The sequence below is a fragment of the Diabrotica undecimpunctata genome, chromosome 7, assembly GCF_040954645.1.
Source record: "Diabrotica undecimpunctata isolate CICGRU chromosome 7, icDiaUnde3, whole genome shotgun sequence".
NCBI classification, from domain to species: Eukaryota; Metazoa; Arthropoda; class Insecta; order Coleoptera; family Chrysomelidae; genus Diabrotica; species Diabrotica undecimpunctata.
This window is the reverse complement of record NC_092809.1, coordinates 23,963,959-23,985,531: the sequence shown is the minus strand read 5'-3', so window position 1 is coordinate 23,985,531 and position 21,573 is coordinate 23,963,959. Positions and strand designations below refer to the sequence as shown.

General features: G+C 32.9%; 1 protein-coding gene across 1 annotated transcript in view; it reads left to right on the top strand.

Moving 5' to 3' along the window:
- LOC140445067 (potassium voltage-gated channel protein Shaw-like) overlaps nt 1-21,573 on the top strand; it is a 555,968-nt gene that overhangs the window by 290,892 nt on the left and 243,503 nt on the right. The window contains exon 2 of the mRNA XM_072536858.1: nt 20,273-20,505. Coding sequence (XP_072392959.1) covers nt 20,312-20,505 — 194 coding nt within the window. The 5' untranslated portion in view covers nt 20,273-20,311. The remainder of the gene's footprint in view (nt 1-20,272; nt 20,506-21,573) is intronic.

Here is a 21,573-nt window from a genome sequence, read left to right as displayed (position 1 = left end):
TTCCGCCTTTTTACATGATCCTCACTCTGTCCATCTCATGTAGGTCTATTTTATTTTTTTCATTTATTGAATTGCGTTGTCCAGTTTCCCAGCCGCAAATAGACTTCTAACATTCCATGTGCACATTCTAAAATTAGATTTCTTTATTTTTAGGATTTCTTCACGAAGTTCACTTCAGTAGAAGTTTTCGCATGTTTATGACCTGAAAGGCCTCGTGGTATAAATATGTTTCTCCTCTCCTGCCGAGTCTTGGCCTCCGCTTTCCATGATTAGTAACGGTTTGCAATTGCAGTGTCAATTCTATGGTAATTTTCCTGGGGGTACTCTATGAGCCGTTAATGCAGTGGTTCCCCTTTGCCTTCTGAATTCTTATGCCGGTGACTGATCAAGCTGTTGGTTAGTAAGTGTGGGATTGCTTATACTGGCAATCACTCGGACGTCAAAGCCTCATTTGTTATCTAGCAGGATGCACCGGATGACCATAATCAAGATCATCACGTGAGCAGGTTAGGTTGACATTTGGATAGGAGAGGCTATACGTTGCGCATCACTATTCCTTACATCCCAATATACATGTATTATTTTTTATTCGTTATTAAATTTTTCTTACATAATTAAACTTATTCTTGTCACTACAAATTGTTCATCTTAACAAAGACATTAAAAAGTTATTTCCTTGTGGCATTTTAAAGTAATTTCTTTCTTTATGTGCCGTCTTTTACCAAAGGTTGGCGACCATCAAACGATAGGATTCTTTGTTTTGTGGCGCATGTATTATGTTCGCAGCTTCTGGTATCTGAAACCATTCTCTCAAATTTCTCAGCCAGGATTTCTTCTTTCTGCCCAAACCTCTTCTACCTTCAATCTTGCCTTCCACGATAAGCTGTAGCAGACTGTACTTATAATTACGAAACACATGGCCCAGGTATGACGCTTTCCTCCTTTTAACAGTTGTTAACAATTCCATCTCTTTACCCATTCGCCTTAATACCTCTGTGTTGGTCACTCTGTCTGTCCAAGGTGTTCTCAGTATGCGTCGATATAGCCACATTTCTAGAGCCGCTAACTTCTTTATAGTTGCTGCTGTTAACGTCCACCCTTCAACTCCGTAAAGTAGGGTAGAGAGTACGTAGCATTTCGTGGCGCGCCATCGGAAGTTAACGCTTAGGTGGCGGTTGCTTAACAGCTTTCTCATTTTGATGAATTTGGATCTTGCTATTTTAATTCGGATCTTAATCTCTACATCTGGGTCCCACTTATCATTTACTGTATATTCCAGATATTTAAATCGGTGTACTCTTTCAATACGTTTGACTTTAATATTCAGGTCGATATGTTGAATGTTCTTTTTACTGATTTCTTTTTTACTTTTTACTTTTTTTTCTGATAAATTTAGTTTCTTTCTATTGATCTTCAGTTCAAATTGGTTTCCAGTTGTATTTACTATATTTAGCATCATCTGTAAATCTTCGATGCTATCGGCCAGTATAGCAGTATCATCTGCATATCGAAAATTACTTATTGGTACGCCATTAATCTTGATGCCCTTGTTGTATTCTTCCAGTGCCCCTAGAAATATTTGTTCCGTATACAGGTTGAAAAGCAGTGGCGAAAGAATACAGCCCTGTCTAACCCCTCTCGAAATGGTTACGTTTTCACTCATCATATGTCCATTCTTCAGGTGGGCTGTTTGATTCCAGTATATATTTTTTATAATCTGGATGTCCTTAGTATCAATTCCTGTAAGATATAATAGTTCTATGAGTTTCATGTCTATGTTTCATGTCATGTTTTCTGTCATGTTTGATAGTATCGAATGCTTTCTCATAGTCGATAAAACAGGCGTAAACATCTTTCTGTTGATCCAGACATTTTTGAATCAAGACTTGTATTGCAAAGAGCGGCTCTGGAGTTCCAAAACCGCATCTAAAACCGAACTGTGTTTTACTTATGCTGTATTCTAATTTTGCTCGTATTCTGGAATGGATAATACGCAAGAATACTTTAAGGGTGTGACTCATTAAACTTATAAGGCGATATTCACTACACGTCTCAGAATTCGATTTCTTGAAAAGGGGCACAAATGTAGATTTCAACCAGTCCGACGGAATTTGACCAGTATCGTATATCTTATTAAACAGTTCTAATAGTACATTCAGGTTGTTCTCGTTAAAAACTTTTAAAAATTCGACTGCTATTTCATCGCATCCTGTTATTTTCCCATCTTTCGTTTAATCTATAGCTTTTATTATCTCACTTTTCAATATTTTTGGTCCATTCAGATCAAGAGTGTTCGTAGAAATATGATAATAATCCGTAAACAAATCTTTTATGTAATTTGCCCAAGTCTGTAAATGTTCTTCTTTATCTACAATAAGTTTGTTGTTCTCGTCTATTAACCTACCAAACTTTTTTCTTGTAAGTTTTTCCTTGATTTTTTTATGCATATTAAAACTATCATGTCTTCGTTCTAACTCTTCTATCTCTTGACATTTTTCTTGTAACCATTTCTCTTTGGATTCTTTTATCTTTCTGCTGACAGTTCTATCCAGTTCTTTATATGGGATTATTCTTATTTTCCCTCCTTCTGTCTATAAGGTGTAATATTTCATCTGTCATCCATTCGTTCTTCTTCTTCCGCTCGTAGTCACCAATGACTTCTTTCGCACCGTTGCATATAGCGCTCCTTAAGTTGATTGAGTCTCTTTCAATATCATCAGTATTGGTTGTTAAAGCAACATTACTAATAATGATATTTGTAAGCTTAACTTTTATCTCGGTATTTCTAAGTTGATCCATATCTAATCTTTTGTTATTCTGTTTCTGGATTAAGGTTTTTAGTCTGACTCGTAATTGGGCTACAAGAGGATTATGATCAGAGTTTATATCAGCTCCAAGATATGTTTTGGCTGATATTATTGCATTACGGAATTGTTTGTTAATTGTTATAAAGTCTATCTGATTTCTAACGATGTACCCAGTCCTGTCCTGTGGTGACCTTCAAGTGCACAATCTTCTTATTGGTAACTTAAACCAAGTATTAGTGATAATTAAGTTTTTCTCCTGGCAAAACTGTATTAGTCGATCACCTCGCTCATTTCTTGTTCCCAACCCAAACTTGCCAGGTATGGACTTAAATACAATACATTTTGGAGACGGCTATCGCCATATTTGTGTTCTTTTCCGCCAATCCTTTCGGTCCAAGGCATGCTCCTCCTCCAAACCTATTAAAGTAATTACTATTTAAAAAGGAATAAGCCACAATTAAAGGTTAAAGTAAGTTTCTTGACGTTTCAATTTCCACTTATGAAATTATTCTCAAAATACAAACATTAGTAAGTTAAACAAATTTTGTTTTTTTGTTATTTGGGGAAAAATTCTTCTAATAATTTAATTTTATCTGACTCATTTATATTGACAATTCAGACATACATTAGGTATATATTTTAAAGAAGACTACTTTCAAATGATATTGCCAATATTGTTGAGTTGCGCTCCTGGAGTGTTTCAAAATAAATTTTACGTTTATCTTACAGATACGTAACCGCAACATAATTTGACGTGAAAAGACGTGTACATTTTATTCTATGAATAATTGTCCATCTTCCAGATAACTATCTGTCATTCTCCTGATAACTATCTTTCAGATCGGACAATATTAAATATTAAAAGTTCGGTCTTTTCACCTCCAGATAAATTTTATCTGGAGGTAAGAAGACCGAACTTTTCAAGCAAGAAGTTTATTTTTAAAAATTATATTTTTAATTCTTTTGAAAGTGTGTTGATCGTAAAATATTGGCTACGAATTTGGTGATCGGTAAAAAATATATTACAAAACTCGAGCTTTTCCCAACAAATGAATTTTCAAACTAGAATTACGCTGGTTTTTGTAAATAGATCGATTTTATAAGACGGCTTTAAAAGTGATCTTTTGTTATGAAAGTTGAAAACAACAGACTAAAATATTATGTCATCCTAGCCTTAAATAGAAGGAAACCAGGAAAATTTGAGTAAAGCGACTGTAGATGGCAGTTGATTGAACCGCATGTTGCATTGTGATGGGCAAAATCACTAGAATATGATATACATAGTATTGCATAATAATCTTGGACTATGAAATTTGCTAACTATGTTGTATATCATTTTATAAATTATTAAATATTTACTACTTTAAGTTTGTAAATAAAAGAACAATGCTATTTCGTGTATTTTTAAAACAAACATAAATTTCAAACTACATCTCTTTTAACATGAATTTGTATCATTAAGCATTAAAAGAACTACACATTTAAGAATTATTAATGTACTGACCTATTGCTGTCGTCGTCTACTTGCAGGATTTATTGTTCCAAAAGTCGTAGATATTGCAGGGAACGGCCAACGGTTTCCCTTAGGATATAAAGTAATGCCGACATTGCCACCATGCACCGAGACGCAGGGGAATATTATCTTTTTAAAGACGCGACGGAGCTTAATTTATTTCCAAGAGAAAAATATGAAAGTTTTTAGATTACTTGTTTTAAACCAGTTGGAATTTTATCTGTAAAATAAGTACAAAAACGAACGTACATTTTTGTTTCTACAAATCCAATGTAATAAGAATTCTCTTTACTAATCAGTTTGATGCAAAATGGTTTAATTTCTTTTTTAATGTTCTTCCACAAAAGTCACACATACTTTCACCCTATTTAAATATACAGTGTGTCTATGTACCTCAAAACCATATGTGAAGTTTTTTTATTAGTAATTTTACGAAAAAAAATAATTTTTCATAACAAGCTCCGCATAGTTAAAACCTTAGATGCAACCATCGGATATCAAATGGTATCAATATTATACGAGGTATGTCAAAAAATATGAATTCCGCTCAAAAATAAAGTGCTCTTGTATTTCTGAATATCCAAAATTGTTATAATGCAAAGTTGTTTGTGATTAAAAACTATGTTTTAATATGCAATTACAGTCTTCTTTAAAAAAAAATAATGAATTTTTCTCAAATTATCTATACCCATCATTTTTATTTATTACAAATAATACGAAACAATAAAATGTTTTTATCCTTTTTTTATATCACAAACGAAGAGTTTTTGAAGTTATACTTCTATACGCGCGCTCCACGTTGGAAATTTGTATGGGAGTAAATCTGTGAAATCATTACATATGTAAGATAATGAGTAAGAGAGAGACAGAAGATATATTTTCTCTCTCTTCCTCTCTTGAATATAAAAAGGTTCCTTTTGTATATATAATTTAATATTATATATATATTATATAAGGTATATATACATATAATATTATACATACAGTGTGACCCATTTAGATTGGAAACACCTCTATAAAATTTGAAGTTGTTAACCGATTTTAACCAAATTTTTTTTTAATGTCATGTAATAAAAGGTCTATTGCGGGACAAAATATGAAATATTTAGTTAAATTTTCACGGCAGTCTACGATACTTTTTCTTCGTCGAAAATGGAGAATTTGTATTAGCGATTTTTTTGTTAAAAAAATTTCTACGGCACTGCATTAAGAGTGGTTTTAAATAGCTATGACAAAAATTTCATTAAAATATATTTATTAATAACGAAGTTATGACAACTTAAAATTTTAAAACTCACTAAGCTACGAGTCAAAAAAGAACATCCTGTATCAACAGATAACCATAAAACTAATTATTTTTCAAATAATTTTAATAATAAACCACTACTAAACAAAAATATATTTAAAATAGCATAAAAATTTAATGCAAGTAACGCACTTACATTATTATTAACTTTACATGCTACAACTTAAATCTCAGTTGCCATGACAACGATATTACTGTATGACATTATTTGTGTCATACAAATTTCAGTGCTAGCATAAATTTATCCATAATATCTGCAACAATATTTACTTCAAATTCTTTTAATAATATTTTGTGTCATGGCTGCAAGATTAAGTTTGAGAGAAAAAATTGAAATTATACGTCTTTTGGGAGATAACGATAGAAGTGCCAGGGAAGTTTGTACAATATTTAATGACAGACATGTGGATCGTCCTAATATTAGTTGCGGTACGGTAAACAAAATAAATAGAATATTTAATGAATATGGTGCAGTATCAAAACTAATTTTAAAAATTAACCCGTTACAAAGAAGAAGAGGAAATGATCAAATAATTTTAGATCATTTCAGAAATAACCCTAATGCCAGTTTAAGGAATGCCAGTTTATATTTGAATGTGCCTCGAGAGAGTATTCGGCGATGTCTTAAGGTAAATAATATTAAACCTTTCAAACCAAAATTCTTACACACATTACAAGAAGGCGACGAAGCAAAACGTTTAGAATATTGTTTATGGGCCCAAGGGGAATATTTAAACAATATAAATTTTCTAAAAAACGTGTTGTTTACCGACGAAGCCACTTTCACTACAAATGGAGAAATATCATCACAGAATTGTCGCTATTGGACAGCAGATAATTCCCATTGGGTAATAAACTGTAAAAGCCAGTATTCTCAAAAAATCAATGTCTGGTGTGGTATACTGAACGAGCGAGTTATTGGTCCTTTTTTTTTGAAGAAAACTTGAACTCACAGAACTTTTTAGAATTTTTAAACACCGACTTGTGGAATACTCTTCATGAGCTCCCAATTAATGAACGATTAAATTTGTATATCCAGTTAGATGGGTGTCCTGTTCATTACGCCAGAACAATGAAGCAATGGCTAAATGAAAATTTTCCGAACCGTTGGATAGGCCGGGGTAGTCCGTTGATAGATTGGCCACCCAGATCTCCAGATCTCACAATTTTAGACTTCTTTCTCTGGGGAGTTATCAAACAAAAAGTTTACCAAACCCGTGCAAGAGACGTAAACGAACTTCGTACAAGAATTCGACAGGCATGTGCAGAAATTACTCCCCAACAACTAAGAAATGTAATTAGAAATATTCATAAACGCTACGACAAATGTATCCAATTAGATTGTGGATTGGTAAAAGCAACTAGGATTTAAACTAAAATTATGTTTCCATGTTTCTGTTAATACAGAGTGTTTTTTTTAACGTTAATACAGAGTTTTTTTCTAGTGAGTTTTAAAATTTCAAGTTGTCATAACTTCGTTATTAATAAATATATTTTAATGAAATTTTTGTCATAGCTATTTGAAGCCACTCTAAATCCAGTGGCGTAAAAATTTTTTTAATAAAAAAATCGCTAATAAAAATTCTCCATTTTCGACGAAGAAAAAGTATCGTAGACTGCCGTGAAAATTTAATTAAATATTTCATATTTTGTCCCGCAATAGAACTTTTATTACATGACATTAAAAAAAAAATTTGGTTAAAATCGGTTAACAACTTCAAATTTTATAGAGGTGTTTCCAATCTAAATGGGTCACACTGTATAATAAAATATTTATTAATATTATTTATTTATTATTTACGTGATATGTTTTGTATTATTTATTAAATGTTCATAATTATATTAGTCTTTTGTATTTCAAAATAATAATCTCAAGAAATCACTGTATTATCCAGAACTGTCAGTTTTGAAATACGTTTGTGTCATGTCCTCGGTAGTATAGTAGTCAGTATCCCCGCCTGTCACGCGGGAGACCGGAGTTCGATTCCCAGTCGGGGAGGACTTTTTTATTATTATTATTACATTATTGTCATTTTGAAATACTTATGTATATTGCATTTTAATTTGTATTGTATTATTATATGGAATTATGTTGCACTGTATTGTAGTGTATTTTTTTATGTATATTATTGTCATTTTTAAATACTTATGAATATTGCAGTTTAATTTGTACTGTATTATTATATTAATAACAAAATAAACAATGAATTTTACTGCAGAGTATGTGTAAAAAAATTTTGCATTCAACTCCTTTCATATATGAAAATAAAAATATACATTTTCATCAAAATATTGATTCAATCCTTCATTGTTAGTAAGTTGTTATTAATTCTGTTTCTCTTTCTGCTATGTCTTACCTATAGAATTATATATGTAATGATTGTGCAGATTAACTCCCAAATCAATTTGTAACGGCGAATGCGTGTATAGAAGTGTAACTTCCACCGGCAGTCCCACTGGACTGCCACACCCGTTTTTTGTCATATTTTTAATAAATAAAAATTATGTTTTGTATCGGTAATTTGCAAAATAAGGAGTTATTTCATATTAAAACATAGTTTTTAATTCCATAATAACACACAACTTTTCATAATAACAATTTTCGATATCGTGGAATGTAAAAGTAGTTTAGTCTTGAGCTACTTTCATATTGTTTGACACCCCTCGTATAAAGATCGAGGAAATTTGATATCTGATGGATGCATCTTAGGTTTTAGATCACGCAAAACTTTTTATGATGAACGACATTTTTAAAGCGAAGCTTTTATACTGGCGTTGTAGTACTTTTTTTATCTATAGTAAAATGCTGAGGCAATCGTCATGGAACTGGAGCCACGAGAAGGCGCCACGGGTAGCGAAATAGCGGTTCTTCACATCGATTTACCACTCTCGATCAATTATTCGTTTCTAGTCATCACATATTTATCCTAAGCAGATTTAAATGAGAAGCAAAAACTTCTGCGAATTCATTTACAGCGAATCTTCTGAATAGACTTATTTTTGGTGTCTCACAAGTCATCAAACAGATCAAACAGAAGTTTCAACAAACAACCAAAATACATTGTACCACTCTTTACCATATATTCCAGGTTTAACAAATTGACTATTAAATACATTTAGAGATGTACGTAATATCAAAATTGCAACCAGAAATATAAAAACAATATCGAAATTATACACCAAACTAAAAACACCCTTAAATATTAAAGAAATTCAATGTAGTGTACTCTCTACCCTGTAATACTTGCAATATAATATACAGGGTGGTCCTTAAGTAATTGTACAAAAAGAAACCATAGATTCTACACTTTAAAATATTGCGATTTAAGTCAAATTGCTTAAATAAAATGTTGATATTAGGAAAGATACAGGGTGTTAAAGTGGAAATTAAAAATTTTAATTTTCACTATAACTTTTATGTTTGTAACGTAACTATAACATTTATGTATACAAATTCATAACTGGGTACTATTGATCATCAGAAATTATAATCTAATGCATACTTTAATGTAGCTGATAGAGGGCGCCACATATGTCACATATGTGGCATACATTTGCACTTACCTTTTTTGCTTTTTAAGCTACCGGTGTTTGTAATAAAAAATATTAAAGATACATTATTTTAACAAAAAATAGGTATACTTGTTAATAACTTCAAAACTCAACTGTTTTCGAGATAATCGCATTTTACAAATCAACTACGTAATTCAGATTTAACGCAATTACTCCAATCAACGAAAGAAAATTAGACAAAAACTTCTGAAAAACTAGAAATTAATACTTCTGAATTTTGGTATAAAATACCTTCAATAAAGTTAATGGTTAACGAAATACTAAATAAAATAAATATATTAGCAGGATAGAATAGTAGGATTTGACAAAATAACAGAATAATTGATTTTACATCAAACATTTTACGTTTTGTATTAAATTAAAGTCATAATCAAAATATTTTATTAATAAACCAAATTAGGAAATAGTTAAACTTAATAACATTAAACTTTTTGTCAAAGTAAGTGTTCGATGTCCACCATTTTCTTGTCAATACATACTTGAGGCACATCATGAGTGGTGAAGATATGAATATTTAGGAATATAATGCAGGATAATATCAAAGTCAGAAGAAGCGCAAGAAGACGAAAAATCTCATGACTACGCAAAATCCGTAAATGATTTTGATGCAGTTCAATTGAACTATCCAGGCGCGTAAATCACAAAATTATAATTGTCAGAATAATTTACAATCTCCGATAGTAGCGGAACTTGAAGAAGAAGAAGTATAATGATACTTAAGACTTTTTAATATATTACTAATGCATATAAAATTGTGTAAGAGGATGACAATCTTTAAACTAAATTTAAAGGAATTTTTGATTACGCGCAAATTTTTATTGTTAGTATTTTCAGTGTGTTTATGTGTTTGTTATTTACTTCATTTACAAATTCTATACAGACTCTGTTTGTCTAATAGAAAATAAAAGATTTATCAATTAGTTATTAATTAATGAATTTATTTATTCAGTTATTTTTTTATTTACAGTACAACCTCGTTTAACCGGACTAATTGAGACCGGAAGCGATCCAGTAAATCAAAAATCCGGAAATATAATAAGGTTAATAAAACTACATGTGGAATGGTGGCTACATAAAAAAGACCTGCTTACGCCCTGTCAATTTGCATACAAACGAGAAGTGGGTACACTAGATGCACTTACAACCTTAGTAACAAATATTCAAAATAATTTCTCCAGAAATAACTTTCTTCCAACAATTTTTATTGATATTGAGAAAGCATATGACACCTTAATCTTAAATATTTTGAGTAAAAAAATGATTATTGATTTTAACATTCCTAAGGCAATAGTGTATGCTATTATCGGATTATATTCAGAAAGACATGTTTATGTCAGGGAGTTTAACAACCATTTATTATGCCCAAGATATGTTTTTACAGGAATTCCACAAGGAGCTGTCTTAAGTCCTTTTCTTTTCAATTTATACACAGTTGACCTACATAAATTAAAGTTGGAAAAATATCCTTTTAAGATCATCCAATACGCAGATGACTTCAGCATTTACTGTGAAACAAAGAAGAGAGCTGAAGCTTTTGGATTTTTAAAGGATACCTACAACGTTGTAGAAATATGGTTGAAAGAAAATCACCTTCAGCTGTCGGCCACAAAATCAGCAATGACCATTTTCAGTAGACATAATATTCCCAATATCGAAACATTTATAGTAAAACAGCGAGAAATTCCTTTTAAAAAGGTAATTAAATATTTGGGCATTATACTGGATCAAAAGCTCACATGGAAATTTCACATAGAATATATGTTAAATAGATGTGAAAAAGGCCTAAACTTTCTGAAAATGACAACTTAAACTTGGTGGGGAACAGATGTTCAAACTTCCATACTTTTTTATAGAACGTACATTCGCTCTATCATACATTATGGATGTTGGTTATATGGATCTGCCAGCAAGAACTTACTAAACAAATTAAACATATTTATAAACCAGTGTTTGCGTATCTGTATTGGTGCCATGAAGACAACTCCTATTGAGCCCCTTTATGTTGAAGCACTTGAGCCTCCAATTTATCTTAGAAGACATTTCTTGGCCGAAAAATTTTTACTGAAAATTAAACACCAGAACACTTTCCTTTATACCGAATTAACAAATTTAAACAATTATGATTTAACGAATAAATATTGGATAAAGAAAAATTCTCCACCCCTATTGAATCTCTTAGAGAAAACACAGTTTGTGATGATGAAGCTATTAATTTAAAATCACACACAGATATAAATGATTTTGAAGCTCTTTTTTATAGCGTTAAATTTATTAAACCAAATTATGTTAACACTGGAAGAGCAAATAACAACATTATAACAAGCATCTTATCCAATTGGGATTACTACAGTACTATCTACACGGACGCCTCCAAATCAGAAGACGGTACAGGATGTGCCTTTTAGATCCCCATGGAGAAGGTAGAAAAAATGTTCAAATTAAAAGCAAATATTTCTATATTTAGTGCGGAAGCAATTGCCATATCAAGCCCTACTTTTTGTTTCTAACAGGGAATCCTCCGTTATTATTGTTTCAGATTCCATGTCAGTTCTTACAGCCATTAATCAACCTTTTTTTCCAACCACATACTCCAATCCCTACATAATATTAATTAAAAAATTAGTTAAACACTTTAAGGAAAATAAAAAAAATGTGATATTTATATGGGCCAAAGCACACAGTGGAATTAAACATAATGAACATGTGGACCAACTAGCCAAATTAAGTATTTATTCAGTGGATACCACAGAATATCTACCCAGTATTTCTGATTTGGTTGCTTCTCGCAAGGCAGTTTTAAAACATAAATGGAGTGATCTATGGTCTGAGTTTTGTTTTACCAACCCAAATAGATACACTTTTTTACATACAACTGTCCCTGTTGCACATTGGCACAGAACTTATAACGTCCCTAGGCGTTATATAACAACCATATCTAGGCTTAAATTTGGACATGCTTGTTTTCCTGCTCATCTTGCAAGGATTCATGTGATCGAGAGTAAAAACTGTGTGGAATGTGAAGTAGAAGGTGACCTAGATCATGTAATTTTTGGTTGTGCCAAATATAATTTGGAATCCACCTTATTATACAATAATATAGTTCATATTACCGGTAAATCTCCGTTTAACGTTTTATCTGCCCTAGCGACTCAAAATATATTAATTTACGATTGCATAATCGATTTTTTGACCAAATGTAATATTTTTCTTTAGTTAAAAAAAATGTTTTTTCTTTTTACCTTTGTTTTCTCTCCTTTATATGTTTAATCCTATTTACCGTGGCCTAGTTCTCCTGTGTATGTTATATATTATAATGTCCTGATGGGCCCCTGGACGTGAAGCGAGTGACCCATGTTAATTGTATGTGTTTATGGATATATATGTGTATGTATATATATCTTTTCTCTTCTTTTTGTTAAATGTTGTACTGATTTCCCAACTTTAAATTTATCTATTTTAGTCTATTCGATTGCAAATTACTCAAAAACTTTTTACTGCGCCTAATGAGATTAAAAGATCATGTAACTGGCTGTATGGCAAACTGCCGAAGCCATATAAAAAAAAACTACATGTGAAATTATAACTTACTATATTTACACCCTATATGATTTACGCGAGCATTAGTTTTATTTACAAAAAAGTCATTGATCTTCCTTTGTTTTAATTTTGTGTGACGTTTCAATACGGCACGATCGTAAACGTTTCACCACCATTAGTTCAGCTGGCGTGGTGTCTTGCTGTTGCTCCAAATAGGCCATGATGTTGTTCAGCTGTGACGTCGCGTCCGCGTGTGACATCTCTGGCCGTGCGCTGTCTCCCTCCGCTTAACCCTCGCTGTCGTCTGCTTCCTGAGTAGATGTATACGCTGCAATTATTTCGTCATCTATCATGACACCATAACCTCCCTCGTTGTTGTCTGATAACCAATCATTGACGTCGTCGATATCAACATCGGAACAACCATCAATTCTTGCAAGCATGCCTAATAATTCCTCTGCATTAACAGTGGTTTTATCTAATTCACTTGTGGATGCATCTGATTCACTTGTGTGCGAAGTGCCAACATTCATTATAAGGCATATGTTTCGCCACAATTTTTTTCAAGACTTTCAATGAGTGATTTTTTCTAAAAGATCCCAAGCGTCTGCAAGAATGTAGATTACGTCTTTGACATTTTTATGCTTTAACAAATCAATCAGGCTCTGTTCGTCTTCTTCAATAACTTTGCTTAAGAGTTCCCTGCGATAAACACGCTTGACAGTTTCCAAGACACCCTGATCCATGGGTTGCAAAATTGCAAACACATTTGGGGGGAGAAATTTAACTTTAATATCATCGTTTATGAGATCTTCTTCTGAAGGATGAGATGTTGCATTGTCGAGAAACAAAATTGCTTTTTCGGGCAGTTTGTTTTCTTTGAGAAATTCTGGAGAAAGCTGTTCATCCACGCACTTTTTTGATTTTGATACACTACAGGCAGAGATGCACGATTTACATTTTTAAGTGTACGGGAATTTTTTGACTTCCAATTATTACTAGTCGAAGTTTACGAGTTCCAGAAGCATTGCTACAAGCCATAGCAGTTAACCGATCCTTGCTTTTAACACTTGGCTGATTCCTCAAATTTAGAAGCCAAAGTTTTGCTCGGTAAAACAGTCCTGTTTCGTCCGGATTGTAAATTTGGTCAAGTGACCTGCCTGCCTGATTACTAGAAAGGCTTTCGCCAGTGATGGATAACTGTCGGATGCTATGCCGAAATTTGAATTGCTCTAACCATCTCTGGCTAGCTGTAACATCTGGATCTGGATTTTGTAATTTATTGTTTAAGTTTGCCGCTTTCTCAAACAAAATTGGTTTAGAAATAGGGACACCACGTTTGCGCAGAGCACTAAACCACATAAATAATGCCTCGTCCAACAATTCATTTTTAGCCTTTTTGATAGTTCCTCTTCCCTGCAAACTGTCTTTAGATATCATCTTGAAACAAAAGTCTTCAATCTTCATTTGATTTTTTTTTCAGTCCGACACAGTTGATGCCCACACACCGAGCTCTGCAGCAAGTTTATTTAAAGGTTTGCCTCTGTCGATTCGGTTCAACGCATCTAACTTTTATCCATTGTAAGCACATTTCGTTTCCGTTTCGACGCCATTTCAACGCACACACGCACACGCTAACGCATGAATATCCGATCACAGTGTTACAAAATATACACCGCACAGTAGGATAGCAGAACGATGTCTTCCAGTGGATAGCACGTGACAAACTGACTGACTGTCTTTGTGTCCGGGACTCGGGTCGTCTGCCGTCACTGTCATTGACAATAGGCGAGGCCTTTGCCGCTCAGCCTGACCGGGGTGAGTGCCCGAGACGGCACGCCGGTGAAGGGGGATGGGGGTGCGGCGGTCATTGCTCCTCGAGTTTCTCTTTACAGCGTGTCCCTAGACCGTTTGATCACTAAAGGAAACAAATTAGTGATCCGGATAATCCGGACATCCGGATGAACGAGATTGTACTGTATTTATTTCAAATGTTGATCTGCAACAGCATTTTCTAATGTTATGGGCCATACTATCAGATGACCTAGAGCAATAGCAATACCGTACACAGGTGGCCGTGTCTGATAGGAGAAATGACAAAACGTCCACTGAAAAAAAGAGAGATAATACGTACATGACTGTAATAACCGTTTCCAATGAAAATGTAACAACCATTTATTTTAATTCTTATTTTATTCTCATTGTACGTAATTACAGATATATCATTAATATAAGTGTAATATGTTTGATACTCATAAAGTATGAGACAGAACGACTTTGGTAGATTTTGGACCGATGCCCTCACTCTTAAAATCAATACCAGGTGTCTTCTTTTTTTTAATTCGTTTCCTGAAAAATTACGCCAATGCGGAAAGGCATGAAATAAATAAATGGTTGGGTTTTATCGATAAAAGTAAAATGTGGGCAAAGTTCACATTAAAAACACATCAAATTTCTTTATAGAAATTTAATTTCCTTTTATGCCTGTAAAATTTTTCAATTTAAAATAAACAGACGTTTATTGCTACCGTGAATAGACAAATGGCTTTAATTATGTTTTTAAGTAGACACTTGAAGCAAAATATAAGTCTCGAAAAAAAACGGTTATTAAATTAATGTATTGTTTAAGAAAAAGTAATATTTTTTTATTGATTTACATAAAATACTTCTACAATTGTGGCCATTGGTACAGGAGCGATAATATTAGGTATATAAATAACGAAAACAAATATAACTGTGGTAGAGCTTAGCAGTTTTAAAAACTATAGTTTATATGATCTCTATAGAGTTGTTGAGCATTTTCTTAAGAGAAGACTTTAAACCCATTGATTTATATAGGTTGGTAAATGATTTGCACTCGGTAAGGATGTGTTTCACGGTTAGGTAAACATTGCAATGGTGGCAATTGGGACGAGTTACGAAGGACATCAAGAAATTGTGGGTAAGTTTGGTGTGGTTAATTCAAAGTCTTTTAACAATCGATGCCTCTCTTATATTTAGGAAGTCTAGCAAGAGATGACCAATAATTGGTTGGAGTTTATAAAGAGTTATTTTGCTCTGTTGCCATATGTTATGCCAGTTATCCTTTACTGACTTTTTGAAAACGAGTTTGAGATCTTTAGCAAATTGAAATATGGTTATTGCAGTGTTATGGTCGGTAGATTCTTTAGCAAAATGATCTGCTGCTTCATTACAAGCAATTCCAGAATAAGAATGTAGCCATATAAGAGATACTGTTACATCTTTAGCAGAGATTTTGGTAGATGTCATGTATGTTTTGGTCTACTGGGTGGTTAGTGAAAATTATATTGATCAACCGGATAGATAAAAATGAATCTGTGCAAATGTCAATGTGTCTGTTTTGATGGGAGATGCATTTAAAAGCCAACAGTGTGCACAGGCGCATTAAAAGTCCACCTGTGTAAATGCCGCATGTTAAGGGTAACCGAGATGATCCAACAAGTGGAGACTGCGCAGCCAACACCAGTGGGAGTTTTAGAAGCATCGGTGAAGAGGATTAATTAAATCATATGATTCTTCTTGTATAATTTCTAAAAATGCTTCCTTTATAAGAATGTTAGCAGATTTGTTTTTATTAAAGATGGTGAGTGAGATGATGTCTATTAAAGCAAAATGTCTAGCTTAGGGGAAAAGTGAAGGTAGAGAAAATGATTAGACGGAGGTAAATATTTTTAAGCAGCGAAGTAATTATTGAGTATTGAATATAATTAACCTTCGGCTGATAACGTTTTATTTCTCGTCAATCTGAACTTCACAATACCTTTTGAACGGTCGTGTGTCTACTTGGTCGTAGTTTAGCAAGTGGACAGCGGGTTTCATTAATATGAATTTTGAATATTATAATACGATTGGATCTCACAAACCGTTATAGTTGTCGTTGCATTTTTAGGTAAAAATAATTTTTTGTTTGCAGTACTGATTTATGTTATATTTTAGGGCATACGTTTATAATGAATTACGAGAGGGAACAAAAATGGCTGCTTCGGCTTTATGGAGAAGTTTTAACTGATTAAGAGGCAGAACTAAATGATGATGATGAAAGTTCGATAGCCGACCGTATCATAGACACTATTGAGGATATAAACTCGGAAGAAGGGTTTGGTAAAATAAACAATTCACCCATTATTGAAGAAATGTTAGTCAAATAAGCGGCAAGAATACCCTATCTTATGGCTAAAGATGGAACTACTAGGTAGAGAAAATATCCTGCATCAGCACGGAATGTTCGAACAACGCTGAAAATATTGTCATTTATTTACCTGGAACTAAGGGAGATAAACGGCATAAAAATAAAGCTTCAGAAATATGAGAATCCTTATTTTCTTCAAGCATATTGAAAAAAATTGTTAGTTACATTAATAAATTTATAGAAATGCAAGCCTATGACGTTTCGCAAAATCGTGTTTTTAGACTGACTAATTTATCAAACCAACAGCATTATTGGGAATAAATTTTTGTTGCTAGTTAAGATAAATGGAGAAATGCCAAATTTTTCTTTAGGACAAATATATTCAGACTTTCTATGTCTCGGATACGATTTCATTTTTAGTTGAAACATATTCGTTTCGACGATAAAGCTACCAGACAAGAAAGAGTACAGGTCGACAAATTAGCTACAATTAGGGAAATTTACTACTAGTTTGTATCCAATTTGTCCCAACATTACAATATGTCGAAATATGACGAAACATTTGAAGCATTTCGAGATAAGCGTCCCTTCAAAATTTATATGCCTAAAAAACTTAATTGATACGGAATAAACATATATTCTTTATATTTTATACTGCAAATTTGTAAGTGTACATAGGGCTACAGCTAGCCGGACTATAACAATGGGATACTTCGAATTAGTGCCTCGTCTTTGTTCACCTATCTTGGAATCAAATAGAAATCACGCTTGGCAACTTTTTATCAGCTAACTTATGACAAAGATACTAACGCAACACCGTCTTACTACAATTGGGACATTATGTCTAAATAAACGTGAGATACCTTATCAAATTATCAAATGTTATTAGCAAGACCAGAAAAATCCATTATATTTGCTTTTGGAGATAGGTGTACGCTCATTTCGTATCCACCAAACCCAAAAAGAAATGTGCTATTAGTATCGACCGTGCATTACCAAGATGCTGTTGACGAGAAAACTGTTAAACCGGAAATAATCATGGACTACAATAAAACGAAAGGAAGTGTCGACGTTGTTGACAAAATGTGCGAAGCCTACAATTGCGCTCGTGCGCAACTCGTCGTTGGCCTTTTGAGTCATGGTCAATTTTTCCAGTGTCACAAACTTTCTGAAATTAATAGTTACGTCATTTTTACCTGGCATACACAGACAAAAATCAATAAGAGAAAATTATTAGAAAATTTAGGATTTCAATTACTCAACCCACATATTCGTCGACGAGCATAATAGCAAATCATTCCCAGGATAATCCGTTTGTGTATTTCTGAAATATGTGGAATAGAATGTTGCTTTCCAGAATCACACTCATGGACGATGTACCTACTGCAGCAGTAAAAAAGTTGAAGAACAAGATATTCCTGCACAAACTATAAAAAATATTTATTAATATTTATATTAATCGAATACTTTCAGAAATCTGTATGGATTTTGAGAGTAATATTTTATCTAGGGGGGATCTAAGGGGAAAAATCGCTCATCCAAGATACCTACGGTATCAAAAGGATTGAGATCTGGTGGGACTCTTTCCGTGTTATCGAGCCCTAGGTGACTTGTTATGCTGGAGTATCTCCAAAAAATTTTCGTACATATCTAGACGTTGAGAGTAGTGCAGCTTTCTGCATAGTTTTGTAGAAATGTTCATTCAGACCTAGCTTTTTTATGTTATCTAGGAGGTTCTTTCGAATGACTCAAGTAGTAGAGAGAATAATAGGTATTGTCTGGGTACTTTCCATTCTCCACTGTCTTCGTATTTGAATTTCCAGATCCCTGTACTTAGCGATTTTTTCGTTCTATTTAACACGAAGATGTTGTTGGGTATCGTCACATCAATTAATGTTGTTTGTCTCTTTAGTTTATTAACTAGTATGAGATCTGGTCTATTATGTGTCACTGTTTGGTCTGTGAGCACAGTGGGGTCCCAGTATAATTTGTAGTTGTCATTCTCAAGTATACTCTCAGCAAATCAAAAATTTGCATTTCTTTTTAATTAGAAGGATGTAATTGGATATTAAAACATAGTTTATAATTCCAAACAACTTTCCACTATAAACATTTTCGATATTCAGCCCTATTCTGTAACTACAAATCGAATAGAAATGAGTCAAATCGAATAGAGGTCAGCAAGTCGGATCGGAATTTGAAGGAATCGGTATTCTATAACTCATCTCAACCTATCGGAATGTTGTGTAGAACCTCTACTATCGGAATGTTGTGTAGAAATTGATTTCGACTAGACAAGCTTTGTCGAGATCAAATTTCGACATCGAAATTGGTCTTGACGCTTGCGCATTGGTATCATTATTGTTTTCACATGTATTTGTTGACTTGTTGATATAAATTAGCGGTTGATTAATTTTTGCAGCTGCTTAATTTTTTAGTCTGTGGTGTTATTTACTTAGATAAAGTTTACTAAATAATTTAACTGCTCAGCAGATGTCTTTTTCTTTGCTGTTCCGCTTGCCATGTTTTATTTTTGTAACGAACTTTTCAAACTTAACCAAAATATATCAAAACTACTTGACGATAAGCTTGAAGTATAATCTTCTTTTTTGATGAATTTTTCGCCCGCACTAGCCTTTCCAGTAACATAACGTCACAGAACACTTTCACTTTTCAATGCGGGGTTGCCACCAACTTCCGAGCGCGTCAAGTAGAAGTTGGCGTTTTCGATTTACACCGATTACGATGTGAGTTACAGAATGCCAATTCAAACACGAAAACGACGCGATAGATATCCAACATTCCGATTTCGAGTAATTACGATTCGACTTGGTGATTTCTATTCGATTTGTTAACGGTTACAGAATAGATCTGAATGTATAAAGATACTTTACTCTTGAGCGAAATTCATATTTTTTGACAGACCTCCTATAACATTAATAAAATTTGATATCTGATTATTTAATTTTAGGTTTTATACCACGCTTTTTGTAAAAAAACTTAAAATTAATAATAAAAAAGTTATCATATTTGTTATAATAAATAAAAATGTTATTTAGTATCACTAATTTGAGAAAAATTTGAAATTTTTTTTTTCAATTAGAAGGCTGTAATTAAAACATATTTTTAATTCTTATACGTTATTGTCAAATTCTATCCCCAAAATTGTAGGCAACGTTAGGATACTGATAATTTAGTCCAGAATTTGTGTTTGAATGAGTTGTTATATATCTGGTATTTGTAAACAATTTACTAGAAAAATATTATTCATAAACCTATATAAAGGTCTAACCAACAACACATAAATTGAGCCTTAATTATTTAGGATTCACCTTTGGATTCGGATTTGGATATACTTTTTAATAACATAATGTTATTTATTCTAGGTACATCAAGTAATCTTCTAGAGATAAAGCAATGGCAGCATGGACGGCGAGAATCGGATTATTTTAAATGTTGGTGGAATACGCTACGAGACATACAAAGCTACACTAAAAAAAATTCCGGCCACTCGACTTTCAAGACTCACAGAAGCTCTCGCTAACTACGATCCAATACTCAACGAATACTTTTTCGACAGGCATCCTGGTGTATTTGCACAAATACTAAATTATTACAGGTAAGAAATTATATTACGTTTCAATAGTTAGCTAACTACTGATCGCCATTTTAAAATAAAACAGTAGCTGAATAGCTGCTCCGACAATAGCTGAATAATAATATTACGTGTTTCTTTGGGAAAGATACATACGTTAACTGTAAACAAGAAACACTTAGGCGATGTTAAAAACCCTATAGTTAATCTTATTTTTTACTTTATACATAACAAAGATACTGTGTCTTTTATATATCTTGCCAGCTTCTTATTTGGTTCATAACTTTTTAACCACACTGTATATTTTCGTTATATTTGGCACCCAAATATTTTTCAAGGAGTGCAATCGATTAATCTATATTAACAAAAATAAGCCGAAATGTTTGTACGGGCATCACTTCAGAAAGTCTGCACCAAATTAGTTTTTTTTTGTTGTATTTCTTATTATCGGCAGAACATTTGTGTAAACGACAAGTTTTAAAAAATTGTACGGAAAGACTTTAAGAATAGTTTTTCTGTCATTTTAAATCGCACTATAACTAATAGATGGCGTCATACATGGCGACTAACAAAGCAAACTCGGACAAAATAAATGCCGGTACTGATAACCGAGCCAATGTGAGCAACAGCCATACCACACTGAATATACTGGTTTTCGTTCTATCCAAAAACAAGCAGGGTTTTGTGCGGTTATTACTTGGAGTGGTGACCGCTTAGGAACACAGCATGTTGTTGCCATGTGAAACCTTCCCTTTTCCCGATACCTTAGAGTAAAGGGTTTATATAGCGTTCCACGTGAAAAAAATAATATTGCAGGATATGGCCAAGTATTTCTTATGGACGATAGACGCGCGGCGATGCCACGACAAATACAAGCCACGATTTAGGGTTTGTATTTTCGTTTCCACAGACATGAATTAAAATTAATATTTTTAACGTAATTGACAAAAAGTGCCCATTCGAAATAAGAAATGAAAAGTAAGAAAATTGATTTTAATTAAATAAATAGTATTTACAAAAGATGATTTTATTTAATATTATTATAATTATAGTAACTACAGTTTATTTGATTTTCGGTGAGAATACCATATA